A 22,223-nucleotide genomic window follows, 5' to 3' on the forward strand; every position below is an offset into this window, starting at 1 on the left:
GTGACTGGGATCAGCCGTAATGTATGACATTCAGGTTCAGGCAAGTTTGCAAAACACGTATTAAACATATCCATAAAACAAACATTTGTTTACCAAGGAATGAATGCATACAAACTTGTTAAAATCATAATCTAAAATGTTTATTTAAATGCTGCGACACACCAAGCCGACATCCGAGAACTAGGGGAGAATAAAGCACCCTGCCTCGTGCCACCTCGCATCCCCTCAGTGTGTCACGTCATTAAGACTCAGGAAATCAGTTGAGGGAGACTGATTTTCAGTGAGCTGAGCATGAACAAAGACAATAAAAACAATTAATATACAAACAAATAACTAATATGCATTGCAAACCAGCTAAAACAAAAATAAAATCATACAAAACAACATCCAATAATAACATAGCTGAAAGTAAAATACAGGATAATAAACATGTTATGGAGTACATGTATAGTTTAAAGCATTTACACTCAAAATTTCATTTGAGCTCAACAGCTATAATGGTGTCTGAGCGTCCAAGTTAAAGGTAGACAGGTTATTTCATCCATAAGGTGCTCTATAAGAGACATTATTCTGAGTTCAGCTTTGTTCAGCCAGACACGCTTAAATTGCATTGCTTTGTACAGACTCTTTGGATTTCTATCCCCCCAAAAAAGGGATATGGCCTTGATGTTTTGTGAAGTACCTGCATGTGCTGGTCTGCCCTGTGTATGCAGCCAGTTGTCTAACAAGTGACTGAAGTTATCTTAAACACTAGCAGTTTACTTAGCTGCAAATGCCTGGGACATGGGTGTTTAATAATATATTGCACTGTTCTGTTTTAAGTTGCTTAGTTAAATCATGGAAATGGGGTAAAATAGTATGGAAAAGTTTTGAAAATTCATTGGTAAAAATGTTTTGGAACCCTTTTTTTGCACACAACCACATCTAGTCAGGCCAGAAGTATACATGTGTAAAGGTAACCCCGGTTATCCCAATCTGAATACTACACACTCAGTAATTCCATCATATCCTGTGTTCAGATTATCAGCATCATCGTGAAGAATGACGAGGGCTGGCTGGCAGGGCAGCACTCACTGGTCAGCCAGCTGAGGAGAGTCTGGGTCAGCGAGGCCTTCCAGGAGAGACACCGCAAAGACAACATGGCCGCCACCAACTGGAAGGAGCCCAAGCTGCTGGCATTCTGCCTGCTCAGCTACTGCAAGTATGTACACTTATTCAAATTGCATGTGGGATAGAAATTGCCTAAATGTTGGACTAAGAAAATGGACGTTTGATATTAAAATCTGGGTCACAAAGTGATCTGAAAACAATAAGACCTCTCACTAACAACTGCTTCTGAGCCAACTCTGACATTAACAATCCTTCCAGCAGAGTGAGTGACCCTCTGAGTACTGTACTAGTGAGTTATTAGCTTGTGTTAGGACTATATCTAATGACCAAAGTGTTAAAAGTTTCTAAATAAGCTTATTTAATGGCATTCCAATCATGAATGACCTTCTGAGCCCTCTCTTCTCTGTCTGAGCACAGTGCTAAAAACACTTAGCAGATGTTTGTTTCAGACCCTGCAATTAACCCCCGACCACTTCAGCCAGTCATCTCAGAGTGCATGTGTTCTCTCAGCCTTCTAATGATAAAGTTTACTTTTTAAATAACTGGAGTCTCAGTGTAAGATTATTTGAAACTTGTGATATACAGTATCATTGATGCTGACTCATTTCTTTCCTCAAAAGACGCAACTACTCAGAGATCGAGCTGCTGTTCCAGCTGCTGCGGGCCTTCACAGGTCGCTTCCTGTGCAACATGACCTTTCTGAAGGAGTACATGGAGGAGGAGATTCCCAGGAACTACTCCATTGCCCAGAAACGGGCCCTGTTCTTCCGCTTTGTCGAGTTCAACGACCCACACTTCAATGACGAGCTCAAAGCAAAGGTACGTAATTACAGGCCACATGGACCTGAAACTCCCAGGGATTTTTTTTTTTTTTTTACAGTTTTGCAAACTATTTTTTATAATGGCGATTTAAGTGATGGTGAGAGGTATAATACACCATTTTATTAACCACACAGGCAAAAAATTCCAGTATTAGTGATTCATGATGTGTTGATAATGACAACCAATAATTACCTGCTTTTCATGGCTAAAACTGGTATTTCTTTATTTTTTTTATGTTTATAAACTCTAGGTTATGCATATTTGAGGGTGTTTAACAGGAAAAGCAGTTCACCACTCTAAGAGTTCTCTCAGTGGGAGGGATTAATGGGCTTACTTTGCAGCTTTGTTGTCATGTAGCTATTTTGTTTTAGCAAAGCAGTTATTACTTGTTCTTACAAAGCCTGCTAAAGAAAAAAAAATTCTAGATTTAAATAAATATGCAGATTTAAAACTATGGGGCACATGTAAGCCTTACTTGGGGGAAAAAACATGAATTATGTTTCATACTTTTTGCGTTGTGCTGGAAAATAGATTAACATCTCAGAAAAAAAAGGATGATTTATTTTTTGGCCAAAATGCCCAGTGCTAGACTTAATGATGAATTATAAATCCTGTTTCTTAAGTCTCTAAACATCTCGTCAGCTCCCTCAGTGTGGGACCTGATCTGTGTGAGTCTTGTGTTCGGTGTGTTTTGCAGCAGAAGTAGTCTGATGGAGTCAGGAAGGTCATTGTGTCTGGTTCTGGACCCTCAGAGGCTCACACATGGATGCTTCTGTCCTCTCTACCTGACCTGCTGCTGCAAGCATTACAATCATTCAGCCTGCTTTTTAATTAAGCTCGCACGCACGCACACACACACGCGCACACACACACACACACACACACACACACACAGACACAGACACACACAGACACACAGACACACACAGACACATACTTTGCACTGCTGTTATAGCCATGCACATCCTGGCACAGAGGAGACACAGCACTGCTGTTAAGTACAAACGGGTCAGTGGGGAAGGCCGTCGCTGGCACACTACAGCACAGAGCCAAATGACTGTGCGGCAACAACACACAACTGTACGCACACACACACACACACACACACACACACACACACACACACACACACACACATATACACACATATACACAAGGAGCTGGCAAGTGCACCCAGACTCCCAAATCCAAGGACATACACTTGTGTTTGTGATGCTGCCCTTCTTTTGCTCATGTTCAGTTTGTGTTGTCTCAGCGGCATATGGACGAGGGGTTTGGGGGGGTTCAGTTCAGCTTACTGTGATGTGTCTTTGCACGCCATAATGCTGCGTTTGAATTTTTTTTTAGCAGAGCATAGTTCAGTCTTTCAGATAGCAGCGACATCAGAAATCTGCTCATGTTGTTTTTTTCCTTAGTTGTCCTCCTCTGGTGCACAGCAGATGCTCGCTGTGCACGTGAGACAGAGAGACAGACAGATGATGAGATAGACAGACGGAGGATGTGTCTGTGTCAGTGTGTTTGTATTGATTGGTGTACAAGTGAGCAGGAGAATGAGTGTGGCAGTCTGACATTTAAATAATTGCCTTTAGCATTTTCCCAGAAGCATAATATCGCAGGGAAGTGTGTGTGTGTGTGTGTGTGTGTGTGTGTGTGTGCGTGCGTGCGTGCGTGCGCGTGCGCGTGCGCGTGCGCGTACACTCAGGTTGCTGCCTCTGAGGCTTTTTAAGTGTGAGCAAGACACAGTGAGGAGTCAGTCGGTGTGTAGGAGAGAGACAGCAGCAATGAATCATCAGTGATGTCTCAGACTGACCCCATGCTGCTCCTTGATCGTCTCTTTGTTTTATCCAAACAGTTCTCACAGAAAACCCCTTTTTGTTTCTAAGTGTCTTACTATTCATGGAACAGATTTCAAGCAGACAAGCAAACAAACGTGTATGAAATGTATGAGGCACAGCGCGTCTGTTTTGCATCCTGTTTTTTTTATGTTGTCAGCGTGTCAGAATGTGTCTACCTGCTGTGTTAGTGTCATATTCTCACGAGAGACTGAAATCAAACTGTAGTGTTGAATTGAACCAACAAATACCTGTTATTCACATCTTCACTTTATTTTAAAATGCATGTTGGGAGATAAAATCTGAAGTGCACAGTGCCAAATAGACATGTAAACAAGACACAGTGATCCCATCACTCAAACATATGGCTGGGCTAAAACTGTTGACACATTAAAAATTTTCATATCAGTCAAAATCATTAAATATCAGGCTAATAGAAATAAATAGTTTCATTTAGGTTTTAAAGCTGATTTTGGCTCCTGAGTGAAAGTTAATTGTGGTTTAAACTATTATTTATTGTCAGAACATGACAAGCATTTGCTAAACAGCACGAAATTTTATCAGAATGCGTACAAGGTGCTTGACATGCTGAATTTAGCATTCAGAAATTTAATTACTGGAATATCTTAAAAAAGGTACTTCAATTGGGAGCCCAGTAGCTTACCTTGAAGAGCTGGTGTCCCATGTACAAAGGCTATGTCCTTCCTGCTGTGGCTATGGGTTAGACTCTTAGCTGCAGCCCTTTGCTGCATGTTATTCCGCCTCTCTGCCCCTTTCATGCTTAACTTCTCCTATTGAATTTTTAATAATAATATTAACAGTAATCGTAAAAAAAAACGACTTGAATAATACTGATGATATTACATGATATTGTTTGAAATGTATAAGAAAAATGTTATGAACGAGAAAGCTGAAACAGCCATGCTTGCAGTTATTTTCTAATGTGGCATGAGTGGTTACTGCAGTAGATAGTCAGCACCAGCATGTTTTGCAAGCCTGCAAAAGACTTATACTGGAACATTGACAGCATCAATTATTTTTCAGCTTCTTAACAGTGAGATTGATGGTTGTGGAGAAAAAAATCATCATTTAAGATACAAAAGAGTGCTTGAAAAAGTTTCCTCTGTCAATACAAACCATGTTTCACAATCTGGGGTAAATTCAAAACAAGTACAATCAAAAAAAATGTCAATAAAATACAAGATGAACAAAGAAATGTTCACTCTGGTCAGCATCATGTCAAACTCTTTCTACAAATGGTTTAAAACATTTTCAAGGGTTTAATCTAAAAAATGGAAACAAAACAAAAATCTCAGTTGTGTTCAGTGCTTTCTGTGCAAGTTTAAGCCCACAGTATGTAATATCTGCCTTTTCTTAATCAAAACAGTTACAGAAAGACTTTGATGAGGTTGTGAAGTCTCGATGAAAATCTATCTGACATGACTCAGACAGAAATCATTTTTATGGACGAAGAAATGTATGAACATTTTATTCAGGTTACTTTTAGTCATGTTGTGTTGACTGCAGAGTCGAACAGAAGGCTCCCCCCTGCATACATATCTAACGTTAAATTTAAATGGACCCCATGATACACAATCACTCATGATTGTGTTTATCTCGTTTTCCTTTTGTTAAGAAAATGTATTTAAGTTCAAGTAATCAAATCAAATACAAAGAGTGTGATTACGTTATCAACATGGGTAAATTGCCTTTATATTGGTTTGTCCAAGCAGGCAAAAAAAAAACAATTAAATAAAATCAAATGATTGATGCATAGCTCTGAAAATCATGCAGCAGCAGCTCTTCACCTGTGTCTAAAACTGATCTACTGACAACAATGAGAAATAAGTACTCAAAATATCCTTCTGACGAATCAGTGCACCTGGTGGTAGCTATCATTGCTGACGTCCTGTGGCTACTTCACAATAAAATCCACAAATTATGCGCACATTCCCAGTGTGTGTGTGGGGGGGGCATAATATATTGTCTGCCCCTGTTGGCACCATCTCCCTCCTTTAGTGGCACTGCAACATACACACAAACACTATTGTTATTTGTTTAAGGGTATTGAAATGGGATTTAAGATAATTAAGACACCTGCAGAATGAGATCTGGGCTTCATGCTCGAGGTATTGTGTGTGTGCTGTAACACACATACACACACAGAGGCTGCAGGAATATCTAATGGCATTACAGGCAGACGCTGTGATCTCACAGTGATTGATGTCGGAGAAACTCAGAATTAATAGGAACAGATGAGACTGAAGAACAAACTGGAGCTCTGTGCATTTCTTTGTGTCTTTATTCACGGGGGGGTGGTTCGTGTGAGAGTCAATCATCCATGCATGTGCGCTGTGCAGAGTGCGTGTGAATAATGTGCTAATGGAGGAGCCTGAACATATGCTGCCACAGCTCGTTCTCCGCTGAGCGATGCCCCGTCCTCCCCAGTGATGGATTGAGTCGGGGGGTTCATTAACAGATAGCAGCTTCTTTAATAAATGCAGTCGTTAGCTGTATTGTGGTGGGGTTATTCTGCATTTTACCAGCTAATCAAGCTTTTGTCTTCACTCGCAGACACCTGGTAACAACCCCCGCAGGTTTCAGGCTGTTTGGTAATTGTGTTTTCATCCCCTGCCTCAGCAATAATTTATTTTATTGATTTCAGTGCTTATGGATTAATTAAGATAACATGTTATGGTTAGGATTATCTCAAGAGGAGAAATTGTTTTCTGCTGGGAAATGTCACAGTATTGGGCTAAATTTTACATGAACTGCTTGTTTAAGGCAGGAATATTATGCTGTTATTCTGCCTCGCCATATTGTATAAAAGGTATCTTCACAGAATGGGGGCGGAGTTATCACTCATTGGCAGAGGGGATGGTCAAGAAATAAGGTCTTTGTGAAAGGGACAATCAGCAAGACGGGACCATGGACAGGACGGGTGTGACGTTATGACAGTGTGTTATGTGTGGGATTCATCATGGGACATTTAAAAGCCGCTTTTAGTAGTAAGCAGGTGACTCAAAGAACAGCTGTGGCTGTTAATGTCCACAAATAGTGGAAACAATGAGGTCCAATGGCTCTTTACCCTCCGAGCAGAGGACAAGATTTTTAAGACAGGACTGCTGACACGTATATTAGATTTCACACTAAAAGTTGATGTTGTTGTGTTAAACGTCACGCCTCTTTTGTTTCCATCATGCCGGCATGCTATCTAAAATCATACACTGACTCACATTCTAACACTGAAATGGGATTTTTTTTTCAGACAAATCAGGAGAAAGTTAACTTTTTTGAGACGTGTCTGTTTTTGCAACATACTGTACAACTTTTTTGAGACGTGTCTGTTTTTGCAACATACTGTACTTTGCTTTGGCAACAACTGACGTCGGTACCAGCAATTATGCTAACAGATAAAAACAAGGGGCAAAAAGCCAGTTCGTAATTTGGTCACGAACACCAGAGTCTCTTGTTCCTTGAATTTGTCTGGCGATTTTTGCTTTGGCCTTGGCCTTTATTGACAGAACGTCCCAAACCTTTCCAATTAGACAATGTTGTCGCTGTCTTATTTCTGCCTTATTTACACAATGGGCTCATTCGGACATGACACAGGCTTGGTACTCAATAGCTCAGCCCTGCTGATGCAAAAATTTTTACATACAGCTGCTCCTGGTGATGTCTGGATAATTTTAGGTTTGCAGTGCATGTGAGAAAAGGGACTGAAGTAAATAAAAAACCTTAAGATGTGTTTTGGTGTGTTGTAGGTCCTGCAGCACATCCTGAATCCAGCCTTCCTGTACAGCTTTGAGAAGGGGGAGGGTGAGCAGCTGCTTGGACCGCCTAACCCTGAAGGAGACAATCCTGAGAGCATCACCAGTGTCTTCATCACTAAGGTACACATATTTCCTCTCCTCACATTGAATCTGCTCTCTTCTTTCCCTGTTCATTACTCACCAGCTTTGTCTTTCCATCCGTCTCCTAATTTCATTACCTGCTGCATTTCCTCTCATAATGTCTTATCAGTCTAGCACATCTCCATCCTCTCACTTAGTCTGATTCTTTTCTTCTCCCGTGGCCTCCACGCATTACTTCATCACTTAATTGCTGTCATCCCATCCTTCTCTTCTTCCATCTGCCTTTGTTTTTTGTTTCTCTCTCTCTCTCTCTCTCTCTCTCTTTCTTTCACACGTTTCATTCATCAGGCCGGACTATAATTTGTGGTGTAAATGTCACAGTGTGACCATACTAAAGGTCAGCGTGTTTGTTTGTGCTGTGGCAGATCTCATCACTGACTAACAGCAGTCCTAATGGCTGCTAATGGATCCTCACTCACCTCCCTCCCTCTTAGAGTTCTCCTCTCCTCTCTATTCCTCTGCGGAGAGTTCACATGTTGATGGGGGGCTGTTTTTTAATTTTTGTCAATATGTGAAAAAAGTATCTTGTTGCTGATGTCATTCAAATGCAATATTGGGAAATAAGCATTAGTCAGAACTCCAGTATACTTGGACAATTAAGGCAAACAGCATATTTAATAAAATGTGATTTGAGGGCACACGAACGTGGCATATGTATGGAATATGTATAAGACTACTATTGACCTCTGTTGGCATCCGTGGAAAATTACAGCCCCAACAACAGGTCTCACTTTTGTTCACGTACACTCACAAAATTAGCTCTTGTTTCATGCACAACTCATCTCCCCACCTGGAAAAAATAATACAGGGTTCCCACAGTCATGGAATACCAGGAAAAGTCATGGAATTAGTGAAAAGCAAAACTTTGGAAAAGTCATGGAATTGTTTTGAGCTTTAAAAAAAAGATTATTACAGTAATCATCAATGCATTGGCTTCTGTGTAAAGTAGCCTAAAGGACAAATTTATTTTCTGTAGCTGTTGATGTGTGGAAATGTGTTGATGTGTTTTGTTCACCATCATGTACATTTAGAATTAAGAGTTAAAGTTTAAATCTGAAATGGTAGAGAAATGCCACGCAGGTAGGGCAAGCATGTTTTTTTACTATCATGGGTCCTCAAGAAGTCATGGAAAAGTTTTGAGATTTTGTCCCTGTGGGAATATGTGGGAACCCTGATAACAGTTGAGTTTATTGTCATCTACTCTGCACTTTGCTTTAAAATGTACCCATTTCCCCTGAACTCAACATTGTGTAACCCCACCTGTCTGCCAACCCTCTCCAGGTCCTGGACCCAGAGAAGCAGGCCGACCTGCTGGACTCGTTGCGGATCTGCCTGCTGCAGTTCTCCACCCTGCTGGTGGAGCACGCACCCCACCACATTCACGACAACAACAAGTCACGCAACAGTAAGCTGCGGCGTCTCATGACCTTCGCCTGGCCGTGCCTGCTGCCCAAAGCCTGTGTGGACCCCGCCTGTAAATATAGCGGCCACTTACTGCTGGCCCACATCATTGCAAAGTTCGCCATCCACAAGAAGATTGTGTTGCAGGTGAGAACAGAAGAGACACTCAATATAGTTAAAGACAGCAGATATAAAAACACAGAATAACCTTTCCTTTGGTGTGCAGGTGTTCCACAGCCTGCTGAAGGCCCACACTATGGAGGCCCGGGCCATCGTGCGGCAGGCCATGGCCATCTTGACCCCAGCTGTGCCGGCCCGCATGGAGGACGGCCATCAGATGTTGACCCACTGGACTCGCAAAATCATTGTAGAGGAGGGACACACTGTACCGCAGCTAGTGCACATTCTGCATCTCATCGTGCAGCATTTCAGGGTGAGTACATACACAGGAACACACACATATAGAACCATGTATTACAACCCATGTTACTATCCTATACTCTACATTTTAAACTGTGGTGAGTTGCAACTCTCGCTGCAGATCCACGTCTGTGCGTTACTGCTGTCAGCTCCCTGCTCAGTGTGTCTTCAGCGTCTGCAGTGAAGCACACAGGGGGGAAACAGTTGAGAAGCTATTTTTACTGATTATCTGAGTGCCCTGAATTAAATGATGCCTCTTAACCAGTCCTGATGGGAGTTGAGCATCATCATTAAAAGTTGGATTATCTTGCATGACCCAGTTAACAGTTTTTAGAATACTAGTTGGGAGACTGAGGCAGAATGTCTTCACACATTTAAACCTTCCTGACATTTCATCATGGTTTACAGTAAATAAACAACAAAACATCTGAAAAAACTGAGCTGCTAGTGATAGAAGTCACTGGCTATGTTTACTTGCACAAAATATTTAGTAATATTTCTACTCTTTTTCCAAAAAAGGCAATATTTATTACTTAGCTGTTTACAAGTCTAATGAAAAAGAATATTCCACTAATATTCCTGTTTACATGCAGCTAAGCATACTCCAATGGATGTGTCCAACATATCCTTTATAGCAAGAAAATATGGAAACGTGAAGGTGGGTAGAGCTGCTTGCCATTTTGCTTCTTTGTATCAAAATATACCATGTCTTAAAAAATGGCTGGGTGAGATATAATTTTCCAACTGGCCACCTTTAGTCACTGGTGGTAGTTTCTGCAGGGAGGCAAGTTTGAGAGGCCACAAAGCAGCAGAACTAACCTGTTAAACCACCTGAAAAAACACCACAGCCTGCAGAATGATGGATGCAGGAAGGTCAAGGGGAATTGCCAACATCACCACAAAAAAACACTCATTTTACAAATGAGTACAAATACTTGATGCAAGTATTTGTACATTATTAGGAATGTAACACAACAAGGAAGACAAGGCAGGGTTCTGTTTATTTTAAGGTGAAAATATTTTGACACTGAATAATCAATATATATCATTTTTATCTCAATATTAATCAAAATAATCATGATCATTTTGACCATAAAAGTGCAGCCCTACTGTCTCTCTCTGCTGTTGCTTGCCAGCTTTTTACCTGCCCTGTGATATTATTCCTGCAGTTGCCGCTGCTCAGCTGCCTGTTTCACCAGTAGAAACTGACCTCTGGTGGTGTGTGATGTGCCCTACATACAACACATCACCTCAGTACAGCATCTTTGTATCAGTTTAACAGAAAGAGGAGAGTGTGTATTTTTGACTGATCTTTAAAATCCCTGGTATCCAGTAAACCTTTATACCACCCGAGCCGATTAGTTGCTTCACTAAACTAGAGTTTGATATGGACAGTAGACACAACAGTGGTGTTGTCACTGTCCAGTCTAAAGCGGTATCATTCATCACTGAGCAGTGGATCTAGTGCTAACTGCCTGCTGCCTTTTAATGGCCTTGATGCAGATACCGTTCAGGCACACCCTCATTTCTCTGTCAGAGAGGAGTCTGCTCACAAGTCAATACCAGCTGAGGATCATTGGCCTTTATGTTTGCCTCCATCTTCAAACTTAGTTGTCACTTTGTCCCCTCTCTCTACTTCAGTTGATGTTTCAGCTGTTGCTCTCTGATCTTCGCTGCCTTGGCGATCAGAGAGCAACAGTCTCTTTGCCACCTTGCAGGTCAGAGAGCAACACTCTCTTCGGCGTTCAGAGAGCCTCAGTCTCTTTGTGGCCTCGGTGGTCAGAGATCAACAGTCTCTTCGTAGCTCAGTGGTCAGAGAGCCACAGTTTCTTCGCTACTTCGTCGGTCAGAGAGCACAAGTCTCTTTGCCACCTCGCCAGTCAGAGAGTGACAGTCTCTTAGCAGAAGACTGACATTTAGCTCAGCTCGGCTCTCTGTCTCAGTGACAGGCTGCTCTCACTGGGCCAGATGACTAATCTAATGTAATCACATCAGCATAATTACGCTGGGGAGAAGATAATGACAGACAGATGAGAGGCTCTCTGTGTTTGTGTGTGTGTGTGTGTGTGTGTGTTGTGTGTGTGTGTGTGTGTGTGTGTGTGTGTGTGTGTGTGTGTGTGTGTGTGTGTGTGTGTGTGTGTGTGTGGTGTGTGTGTGTGTGTGTGTGTGTGTGTGTGTGTGTGAGAGTTTGATAAAGAAATGGAGGACGTGTTTGTCAGCGCGCACACGTGATGGACAGGGCTTAGCCACTCTGATGGCCCGCTCTATCGACTATAATTACCCTCCGAGTGAGAAGCTTTAATATTCTTTGACACAGGCAGCAGCCCTCAGATAGACATCTCATCTCTTGGTCTTTTGTCTGAGTCTCTGAGAGTCCCAGTTCAGTTTGCCATGGAGCTAAGTGACTCTTGAGTGTGACGCTTGAGAGTGTGAATCCTCGGGGCTAAGTGTGTGTCATCATGTCCTTCAGACTAAATGGGAATACGACAACTTCAGTAACTGTCAAAGTGATTGAACACCCCGTTAAACTTTGCATGTTGTCTTATCACGCCAAAATCTGAAGCCAAAAAAAACCCACAATACTTTTCCTGTTACTAAATATGATTCACTTTTTATTTTAAAGAGTGTTTGTCATGTGACTCTGTGTGCCAACTGACCAGGTCTCTCTTAGTCAGTTGGAGCTGATGTCTGGCAGGATTGATGTCGGTTACCTGGAAATGTCTGATTTTTAGGCATTTAGACAAACGATCTTCTTGGGAAACCTTTAGTTCTTAGGAAAGAATAGCACAATAACTCACTCTCATAATTGCTTTTGGATGGTTGCTAAGGTGATGAGAGCTGGCCTCATTTATATGTGATGATATCAGTATGACAGTCAATTTAACCTGTAACTGAAGAGAGGCAGATCTTTTCATCTGCATGCAAGTTTGCTCAACCAGTTATAGACTGAAATGTCCAAACCAATGTAAAATAATATGCAAAACTTACATATCAAACTTGGAAAAAAGGAGCATGCAGTGGTCTCATCAATAGTTGATTCATGCTTGTTTTTGGATTAAAAGGAAGGAAGGAGGAGTGTTTTCCTCTCATGTACTCAAAACTGGATTGTTTGTAAGATAATAATCTTGCAAAATACTATATATCGCTCTTTCTCTCCTCTTCCATACCTGAATTCTACATCTGGATTCTGCAGCATGCAGCTCAAGTTGTCCCTGTTTGTAAAGTAAAGAGTGCAAAAAAAAGGCCTTTTGGCACTTTGTGTCAAGAATACCAAATACGAACCTGATATCTAACATGTTGAGTCATTTCTTTTTAAATTTTAACTTGTGGTCTGTTTCCAGGTTTACTACCCGGTGCGCCACCACCTGGTGCAGCACATGATCAGCGCCATGCAACGTCTGGGCTTCACCCCCAGTGTGACCATAGAGCAGAGGAAACTGGCTGTGGACCTGGCTGAGGTGGTCATCAAATGGGAGCTACAGAGGATTAAAGACCAACAGGTGAGTTCATGGAAAAATCTGGCCACAAAATCTGTCTGAACGTCACAGTTTTTATTTACTTACTAGTTTGTGACTAACTGCAGCCCATGTAGTGCCCATGCAAGGTGCCTTGTTGACAATACCGCGCCAGAAAATGTCCTTCACTTTGCATAATGTTTTTTTTAACGCTTGCTAAAGCATCACTGCACAGCAGAGATGCTTATTATTTTACAAGAAAAGGCCATAAATCGCAGAGATTAAAACATTTCCTGAGGCATATTCTATAAACACTCATGACTCATAAATCTTGATAACACACACGCGTTTTATTTTGTAAACTGTAGTGATGTTCACTGCTGTCCCCTCTCTCCTCCTCTCTATGGTGTGGCAGCCGGAGTCTGAGGCTGAAGTTGGGGCCGGTGGTGAAGGGACCAGTGTTGGCGCCGTGAAGCGAGGACTGTCTCTGGAAGCTGCTGCAGCCGCTGCTGCTGCCGGACAGGACGTCAAGAGGTTCCGCACAGCAACCGGAGCTGCCTCCACGGTAAGATCAGTCCACCATCAAACAGTGATGGGTCCCCAGTCATACATTCTATCACTTAATTATCTGTGTTATCTCTTTCATCCCTCCAAAATAGAGCAGACTCAAAAAATGAGGCCCAACCTCACATGAACCTTCACAGTTTCTGTCTAACCATGGAAGCAGATTTGAGCCAGAGCCCAATTAAAAAACAGAATTTCCACTGCAAAAAATACATTTAAAACTTTCATTATTAAAACATGTAGTACAGGCTTAAGTCAGTGAAAGTCTTTTCAATGCCATAATAGATGTTTGTGACACAATCCCTTTACATGCACCCTCTCCTCCTGAATGTTCATCTCAGCCAAAAAAAACTGTCATATGCTCTATAAATATATATTAAAAATATTTTTTAACATTTCTTCTCATTAATGAAAGGTGGGAGTCGGGATGGGCCAATACATTATTCATGATGTTACACAGACTATAAGGCCTGCATTTGAGAAAAAAAACGAACCCAACTTGATTTATGAAATAATGTTTGGCCCTGGCCAAACCAAGCAAGTCGAATCAAATCTCTGCTCCAAAACGAGCAACTGCATAGTCTTCACTTCACAATTGTGGCTTTGTGTCTCTGCGTTCCTCACTTCTCTTAGTGATAGGAGAACGCTGGGGAAGACACTTTGATCAAACAGCCATTTTTACATCTGTCTGAGACTAAAACTGCCAACAGGAGGTGACAGCACGCCTGTTGTAGTTGTTGCCTTAATCCATTTTTCCCAACGTCTGTTTCATGTTGTCTGTGATCTGTTGTCTTCACACTCTGAGAAGAAGTGGCGGTTCAAAATCTAAGTTGTTGAATTAAACTGTGGTCGATCTATAATACATTTAGGGTTTATTTATTCGCCTCGCCTGCTGTACAGTGACATTTCTCTTGTCCCCATCTGTTAAATAAATTAGAACCACACATGATCTCAAAGAGATCAAATTAATCCTCCTGAGCCCAATGAAAGGTTTTTTATTTATTCACAAATAAAATGTTGTTTTCTGTTTTTCAAATTTATCTGTATTCTGTGTTTTACAATTGAAGCATTGTGTCATCACAAAGTGTCTCTCATCATGTAGTGGATGAATAAAACATTAATTCAGTTCAGTAAGGGGGGGGGTTGTTGCGGCCCAATGCTGCCCAAAATGTCTGATTTCACAGCATTGTTTAAAAAAACTGAGGTGAGTTGTGGTGTTTATTTGCATGTTGCTGTTTTTTGTTTTTTGGGAGGGATGGGGGGTTGGCGGCCCTGCGATAGTCTGGCAACCTGTCCAGGGTGTACCCCGCCTCGCCCGAGGACACCGGGGATTGGCCCCCCCCCCCCCCCCCCCCCGCGACCCTTACGAGGACAAGCGGTTACAGAAAATGACTGACTGGGGGGTTGGCGATCAGCTTTGGTTTTTACACCCTCCTTGTGTCCTGAGTTTAGGAGATTCACGTGCAGAGGGTTGAAAGAGTTTCTTTTACCTGTTCCAGTTTCCCTTCCTGTATTTAATTGGGACCCTGTAGTGTCTACCTGATGGAAGAAGTTTGTATCCTAGATACAGGAAACGGGTGGTGTCTGTGAAGAAGATTTTTAACTTTTAAAGGCTGTGAAGAAACACATATAATTAAAGGGAAAAGTCATCTGCATTTTAGCAAATTCCACGATATTCCACATTATACAGCTCATTCAATTTTTATTATAAAATTCTGTAAAAATATAGCCCCCCACATTTATTTTTTTTTGAAAGCAACATAACAAAAGTATCAAAATTTTGACTGCCTCTGCAAAAATCTCTTAAATACTTTTTTATGCTGTTGTTCTTTTTGTAAGCACAAGTCTTAGTTCCAGATTTAATGACAGTGTGTCATCTCCAGCTTCTTTTACTTGATGTCAGGAGAAAAACAGCAGCATTTGTTGCTGCTTGAAATGATGAAATGTTAATTGCTCAGACAGCTGTCAGGATCATTTTCAGACCATAATAGTTCTCTTCACTGTAAGCACTGCAGACAAAAAACATGACACTATGCAGGTTCTTTTATATTCCCTTCTCACTAACTGGGACTTTGCACAGCTTTACACTGCTGTCACACAGTTGGATTGTGAAGTCTGTTTAGTTTCTTTGGTTATAAAACCTGACATTTCCCTGCATTCAAACAAAATGACCTGGAATATTAAATGTGTTTGTGTGTGTTTTTAGGTGTTTGGTCGCAGCCAGTCCATGCCGGGAACAGAGACCATGCTCACAAAACCTGTCGAGAAACAACATACAGACACTGTGGTCAACTTCCTCATCAGGATTGCATGCCAGGTAACACACACACGCACACACACCGTACTCCATCTCTTGTTTTGTCACACACACACCAGGTTCAGTTCTGCTCTTCATAGTGCCTGCCAGGTAGGACACAACTGTCCTCAACCCTCTGTGGTGAAGGTAGGACACACCTGGTGGCTGTCCTTCTTACACACACACACACACACACACACACACACACATACATACATATACACGTACACACAGCTGTCCCCTGGTCTAGAGGCATTAATGACCTTGGTTAGCAGCTTGAAATAGGCTGTAGAGATTTCACTCACCTTGACTTTTCCTACTTTCTTTTTTGGGCCAGGCTCCATTCTCACTGTTCATCCAACCATCTCTGCTGAATATGACCGCTCACTGTTCACTGAGCACTCATAAGAAGCATAATCTTCTCTTTGTATTCCACATGATATCAGTAAATTGATCCCTACAGAAAAAAATGTATCATTTTACTGCCCCCCTGAGGATTAGCATCAACCTCAGAACACTACACCTACAGATGATTGTTCTGCTTAAAGATGCTCCTGCAGGACACTCTCTTTCCTGGCTGTGCCACTGTTGAACTCTAGCTGCATGAATGATATTGCATTAGGCCTTCTTCCACAGAGATAGCACTATAGAGCTGCTATGAAGTTTCCTCTATACGCCTCCTTTGCATTTTCACACAGAGCCAAAGAACGGCAGCTTCATGTCGCTCCAGAGTGTGATTTTAGACAGCTTGCTAGCATTGTCGAGGGCAAAACGAGGTGTGACATTTAATAAAATAGCATCCGCCTCTATTGTGACATATAACATGCTTTCAGCAGCTTTTTATTAAACAATAACAATGACTTAACATATCAGTAAAAATCATGTAGCGTCCATGTTATACGGCAGCTGATCTCGTCCTCTGATCAGAGGGTAAAAAGCCCCTGGACCTAATTGTTTTTACCATTTGTGAACTTTTAGGGCCGCTGCTCTTCTTCTTTGAGTCAGCTGCTAATAGCTGCTAGCTTCTCTTTAAATCTCCTGCGGTGGGTCACATAAACATAACTAACCTTAAGGTAATGGTAACTTAATTTCCAATAGCTGTCGACTTATCGTAGCCCTAATATGCATTGATCTGTGTCAAGTTTTGTTTGACATCACATACGTTTCTTCAGTCTCCCTGAATTCCATCTCTCCCTTCATGTATGTCAGCTAGCTGAAATTATGTTTTAATAAAACTTTGAATCTGATATGGTTTAAAAATGCTAGCCAACTTTGGCAAGAAGAAAAAATGTTTGGGGTCCTTGAGAAGGCATGGAAAAGTTTGTGTCTATGAAAATGTGAGGAAACCCAGTCAAAGGCAAGCTAAGTTTGTCCCCCCATTCCGTGATTATACCTTTTGTAAAGAACTGCAAGGTGGAATAATGGTGCAATACTGAACAGGCAGTGTAAAAGGGCTAATATATGCTGACAGTCCTTGTCTCTTTTTGCCCTGTGTGATTTCTCACCTTGTCAGTACATCATTGTTATTATGAAGATGAAGACTTGTTGTCATTGATGATGATGATGATGATACTAAGACTCCTCTCCTGTGTAGGTGAATGACAGCACCAATGTGGCAGGGTCTCCGGGGGAGCTGTTGTCCCGTCGCTGTGTGAGCCTCATGAAGTCGGCCCTCAGACCGGATATGTGGCCTCGTGCCGAGCTCAAGCTGCAGTGGTTTGACAAGCTGCTCATGACTGTGGTAAGATGGGTGTCAGGACGCCTCGGTCACTGTACTGTACATGCATCATCTGTTTTGTAAAGCTGCATTCATGCTTGTGTTGGTGACAGTTTTGGTGCTAAGCTGTGTGGGCTAGTGATTATTTTCTTTCATACCTTATTTAATAAACATGTTTTATTCTTCTTTTTTTTTTACTCACTGTTGGTTAAAGTCACTGTATCTCCTGACAGAACAACACAGTTGAATTTCAGCCTGCATGCATGTTTTTTCAGCAAATATTGTTGAAAACAGCAGCTAATGTTGCTATAGCGAAAAATTAATTGAGTGAGATGCTTGTCCAGGCAGGTACATTGTAGTTTATCTCCTAACAACATTGCTTACATCTATTGATCCATATTTCTTCAGAAAATACACTCTGCTGATTTATGTCAAGTAAATAACATTCTCTGCATTGTCTTTCTCTTGGCTGCTTGGCATTATCTGCCTGTTGCTTGTTGATGGTAACACAAAATTTCAAAACAAAGGTGTATCCTCAAGATGATGGATCGATCAAAAGATCACTGTTTTCAGTTTGCATCATTGGCATTTGATTGTTGATCATTGTTTCGAAACATCGATCCAGAATGATGGATTGTTACACCCCTCTTAAACTGTCGTTACTGCTTACTTTCTGTGCTGCATTTCCCATGGATCAATTGTCAATCACTGTATTAAGACCTGCAATGGCTTTTTCTTGGATATTTCCTTTCTCAAAGTGTCTAGCCTTTCCTATGTTGCAAGGGGACTACTTTTTGCTCTTTGCATTAATCCCCACTAACAGTATTTGTTTATGTGAGCGTGTCACGGATTATTTGAAGTTGCTCGTGCACGTGCACATCATCAACAGTGTTTTAGGCAAAATGTAAAATATTTAGTCATCAAACAGTAAAGGATAACTGTTTTCCAGAGACTGCAGAAGTTTCTGCTTAAGCTCTGTCTTAGTGTTTGCTCTAACGCCTCAGTCCTTTGTCTGTTATCAGTAAGACATGAAGTGAGGCACCAGCTGCCATAATGACAAAATAATGACAGTGGAGAGATAACGGGAGTCTATCCGGGTCGGCCTGTGCCACCCCTCTCCATACTTGCTTCTCTGCATCTCTCCTCGCCTTCTCCTCTGAGTCTTCCTCCTCTCATCTCTTCTTTTCTCTTCAGCCTCTTATCACAGCTTCTCTTCTTTCTCCTCTCCTCTACTCATCTCTCTGGTCTGATTCAGTGCCACCATTCAGACAAGGTTATCGCCATGCGCCGGCGATTGTCACGTACTTCCTTTGTTCCCTTTTGGGGATCACTGCATTGGCCTTTCTCTCTGCGCACGCACGCACGCACGCACGCACGCACGCACGCACCCACACACACACACACACACACACACACACACACACACACACACACACACACACACACACATAATCAACCCCTGCAGATCCCGTGGGGACGGTCTGACAAACAAGGCTTTCTGTAGGTCTTATGCAGATGCACATACACGGCCCTTTCCCCCTAGGGAGCATGCTCTACCTGCAGAGCCGTCTTACTCAGACTAATGAACAATGCTCCAAATCGGATTACCTTTTATCATCTCATTGTACTGCCATGGCAGTGATTAAGAGTCAGAAGGAGTGGCGTGAGAGGGCAGATGAGGAGGGGCAAACATCTATGCACATGCTTTCTATCTGCATGGCTCTAGAGACCAGGTCCCATCCTGTTAATACAGTGCCAAATCAATACCGGCCTAATATCTACCAGAGGCCTTATCACAGGAGTCACCTTGTTCATTAGGCCAGATTAGTGCTATGGATCTGTCCCAGATTATCCTCTTGGCCCTGCCATCGGTGTAAACCTTGATTGCAATTTAGACAAAATTAGGAGCCGATGTTGCCCATTGATCTTCAGTTTAGCAGCCATCACGTATCCTCGGCTCTTTTGTTTGAGAAATACCTCTGTGTGTAGATTATTGATTCTGCAGTTTTCTGGAATTTGTATGGAGAAAAAAACAATCAAGCGACTGAATTTGCAGTTTTTCTTGCTTATGTTTAGGGCCAAATACTGACGTTGAAAAAGACATTTTTCCTTGATATGGAAGTCACATTTATTAAGAAACACAATAGGTGCTTAATATTTCTGTATATAAAAGGATGAGACTTCTGCATGACTACTTGGTTGATGCACACACTTGTTTTCCTCCACTGACCTCCTGGTTTCACTGTTCTCCTCCCTGTCCCTCAGGAGCAGCCAGCTCAGGCAAACATCTCCAACATCTGCACTGGTCTGGAGATTCTCTGCTTCCTGCTGACGGTGCTTCAGTCTCCAGCCATCCTGGCTCATTTTAAACCCCTCCAGCGGGGCATCGCTGCATGCATGACCTGCGGCAACACTAAAGTTCTGCGGGCTGTCCACTCTCTGCTCTCTCGTCTGATGAGCATCTTCCCCACTGAGCCCAGTAAGTCTCCACTGATTACATGAATTGTTCAGATCTTTTGAAGTACTTATCCACAGTCATTGTATTACCTACAGTAGATGTCAGTCGGCATGCCCCCACTTTGGAGAGGCGGGGTGGATTAATGACACAAAAGCAAAGCTATGTACTGCTGTGAATTTGGGAAGCAACAAAATGTATCATAGCCAATATCTGTAAAAGCTCAAGTGTATGCTAAACATAGAATATTTTTTGACTGCTTTAACTTAACGCAGACAGCCCTTCTGATGGGGAATTGAAGCCATTAATGGTTACAGTTTCCCATCTATGCTCTTGTCAAAAGCCACCAGACTTCATGAAGAAAAACAGTAATTTTAGCTCGCTGAATGCAGGAGCTGTTAAGCTCCTGCACTTTGATCAGCTAGTTAGTTTCTGTGGGTTTTTTTCTTTTGTTTGCTTGTTTTTTCTTAAGAATACTTTTATCAGGGTTTTCAATTACAATAGTTTCCGAATTACAATAGATACTAGATACATATAAATTAATTTAATTTAATCAATTTCTTGACAATAATTATGTTATATCATCAAAGAAAAGAAAAAGAAAAATCACCCTTATTGTTGACCCCTGTCTACAGCAGTGCCTTGTTTAGCTTGCGAATGTGTACTGCAGCCTGCCTCTCAATACTGAAATCTACTGTAGGTAATACGCTGACTATGGATATGAACCTCATACGACGTCACTTTAGAAGATCTGACGTTTCCCTTGAATGCCTAAATTCTCACTGGAACAGGCCAGCTACACTCATAAAAACATGAAGAAGATCACTGCGTGTCTGAGTTGTGTGAGAAATGGCTCTGTCCCTTCTGTGCTCATTGAAGATGTGCCAAAACATTTGGACCATTGCTTTGTTGATTGATGCTTCAATCTTTACATTTGCTTTTGTCCTGCCATGTGCTAAAAGCAGGACATTAATTCAGATTGTCAGCTTTTCTTTGTCTGAAACAAACACTGATCTCTCCCTGCAGGCACATCAACGGTGGCATCTAAGTATGAGGAACTGGAGTGTCTGTATGCTGCTGTGGGCAAGGTCATTTATGAGGGACTCACCAACTATGAAAAGGCTACAAGCAACACCAACCCCACTCAGCTATTTGGTAAGACCTTCAGCTCTTCTCCTCATGTGTCCCTCTCCGTGCCCTCTCTTGCTCTCACCTTGTTGTTGTGTTTTTAATATTTTTCACACTCTGTACTGACAAAACCACCTCAGTCACTTTTAGCCATTAAGCCGATGAGTGGGTCGTTAAAATGCAAGCTGATAAGCCCTGCCGCTCGAGCTAACATCTGGTCTGTTTAAACGGAGGCCACAGTCCAGAGGTTTAGGAAAGGTTGTCTCGGGAAAGATTGCTGCTTTTGGCCACCCTCCCTGTTCAAACGTTACTGTTACCCTCCCAGATGTCACAGACAGTTATTCGATTTTTTTCTTTGATTTGAAATATGCAGCAGCTTTCCAAAATAAAGGGCCCTCAAGGTGACAAATGGCTGCTGGAGAGCGCTCTAAAGGTAATGCTATTTTATACGCTGTCCCAAAATGGCAGTAGTGGTCAATAAAAAGCATTTGGTATCCTGCTGTCACGGGGAGGCAGCGCTGATGTGATGGGGGGTGACATTTTAGCATTTGTCTCCCCTCAGGGGAGCAGCAACACAGGGACATCACTCAAACCTACTATATCCCTGCCACTGTGACAAACTTTGGTTAGATTCCCTCAGAAAAAGTAAAAACAGTCCTTGTGTGAGAAAACTGAATGCTGAGTGCATGTGTGTGTCTGTTAGAGGTCAAGCTAAGGTTTCGCATTTATTTTTCCCTTTATCTCTGATCCCCTCCTTCATTTGCATCCAGGAACACTGATGATCCTGAAGTCAGCCTGCAGTTACAACGCCAGCTACATCGACCGCCTCATCTCCGTGTTCATGCGCTCACTGCAAAAGATGGTGCGGGAACACCTGAGCCCCCAGCAGGCCAACCCCGGGGTCACCGAAACCAACACAGGTACACGCACATGAATTAATGCCAGGTGCAGCCATAACAGATACACACACACACACACACACACACACACACACACACACACTTAAAGTATACCTGAAATTCAGGGTTCCCACTGTCATAAAATCCTTAAAATGTTATGGAATTTTACTATCACATTTTCCAGGCCTGGAAAAGTCATGGAAATAGTAA

General features: G+C 42.1%; 1 protein-coding gene across 1 annotated transcript in view; it reads left to right on the forward strand.

Annotated features, from left to right (window-relative positions):
- The window catches only part of LOC121958888 (transformation/transcription domain-associated protein), a 102,692-nt gene that overhangs the window by 30,284 nt on the left and 50,185 nt on the right, over positions 1 to 22,223 (forward strand). The window contains 12 exon segments of the mRNA XM_042508052.1: positions 1,020 to 1,201; positions 1,731 to 1,929; positions 7,529 to 7,657; positions 8,960 to 9,226; positions 9,306 to 9,512; positions 12,841 to 12,999; positions 13,370 to 13,519; positions 15,725 to 15,835; positions 17,409 to 17,555; positions 19,797 to 20,010; positions 21,013 to 21,141; positions 21,885 to 22,034. Of these exon segments, the coding sequence (XP_042363986.1) occupies positions 1,020 to 1,201; positions 1,731 to 1,929; positions 7,529 to 7,657; positions 8,960 to 9,226; positions 9,306 to 9,512; positions 12,841 to 12,999; positions 13,370 to 13,519; positions 15,725 to 15,835; positions 17,409 to 17,555; positions 19,797 to 20,010; positions 21,013 to 21,141; positions 21,885 to 22,034 (2,044 nt within the window).

This window comes from Plectropomus leopardus, chromosome 19 (assembly GCF_008729295.1).
Source record: "Plectropomus leopardus isolate mb chromosome 19, YSFRI_Pleo_2.0, whole genome shotgun sequence".
NCBI classification, from domain to species: domain Eukaryota; kingdom Metazoa; phylum Chordata; class Actinopteri; order Perciformes; family Serranidae; genus Plectropomus; species Plectropomus leopardus.